At 43.5% G+C, this 1,100-nt stretch overlaps 1 protein-coding gene across 2 annotated transcripts in view; it reads right to left on the reverse strand.

Moving 5' to 3' along the window:
* The window catches only part of KHDRBS1 (KH RNA binding domain containing, signal transduction associated 1), a 49,752-nt gene that overhangs the window by 30,766 nt on the left and 17,886 nt on the right, over nt 1-1,100 (reverse strand). For both annotated transcript variants that reach the window (XR_002770799.1, XM_003800738.2), the window contains exon 2: nt 322-446. Coding sequence is in view for 1 of the 2 variants with exons in the window: in XM_003800738.2 (XP_003800786.1) it covers nt 322-446 (125 nt within the window). In the remaining variant the exon portion in view is untranslated. The remainder of the gene's footprint in view (nt 1-321; nt 447-1,100) is intronic.

Below are 1,100 nucleotides of genomic sequence, written 5' to 3' on the forward strand. Positions count from 1 at the left end.
GCCGGTTGAGCTATAGGCGCCGAGCCGAGAACAACTTTCAGGGTTTAATTTTTTTCCTTTGAACTTAAAGCCTGAACAAACATTTGAGAAACTTTTTTTGATAATGAAAAGATAGTCGTATTTCCTTCCTGCCTGTAGCTATGCTATTAGCTGCCTATTAGACTTAGATATCTCAACTGCCAGAAACTGCAATAATGGAAGAGAAGCTTTTAGAAAGGCTTAAGTTTCTGAAGCATCACACTCCCCAAAGTCTTTATTATACATCATGACTCTCAAACTTACAAAGATATCTCAAAGTAGTGAAGCACTGTTTTGCCTTACCTTGGGATACTGCTTGACAGGTATCAGCACTCGCTCTTTCAGCTTCATATTCTTATGAGAAAATAAATCCAAGTAATTCTCTTCATCATCCTTTTTTGAATCTCCCTTCTGAATCTTCTCAATTTCTGAATAGGAAAGACAATTTATTTTTGCTCTGGTAAATAAAAGTGAATTCCAAAGTCTGCTTATAGCAATAACATGGATTACCATGTAATGAGACCAAACAGTTCAGATGAATGTGCTATTTTCAGACAGAAACTGGCTGAAAGCACCAACGCCATATGTCACAGGGGTCCTCAAACTTTTTAAACAGGAGGCGAGTTCACTGTCCTGTAGACCGTTGGAGGGCCAGACTGCGGGCCCCAGGACGAGTGGGCTGCTAAGCAGGATAGGCAGTGGTGGCAAAAACAGCCAGCAGGCCAGATAATTGTCCTAGGTGGGCTGCATGTGGCTCGTGGGCTGGAGTTTGAGGACACCTGCATATGAGGTTGACTAGGAAACCCAAAGCCCACTTCTATTAATAAACAGTGTGGGGGGGAAAGTATCAATAGTATACTTTTCCACCCTTACCTGGAGTCTTAACAACAAACACATTCAAACGTTTCTTGACTTTAAAAAACCAATTTAAGGCTCAGCGTCTGTGGCTCAAGTGGCTAAGGCGCCAGCCACATACACCTGAGCTGGCGAGTTCAAATCCAGCCTGGGCCTGCCAAACAACAATGATGGCTGCAACCAAAAAACAGCCAGGCGTTGTGGCGGGCGCCTGTAGTCCCAGCTAC

This window comes from Otolemur garnettii, unplaced genomic scaffold (assembly GCF_000181295.1).
Source record: "Otolemur garnettii isolate 467f Iridium unplaced genomic scaffold, OtoGar3 scaffold00184, whole genome shotgun sequence".
NCBI lineage: Eukaryota > Metazoa > Chordata > Mammalia > Primates > Galagidae > Otolemur > Otolemur garnettii.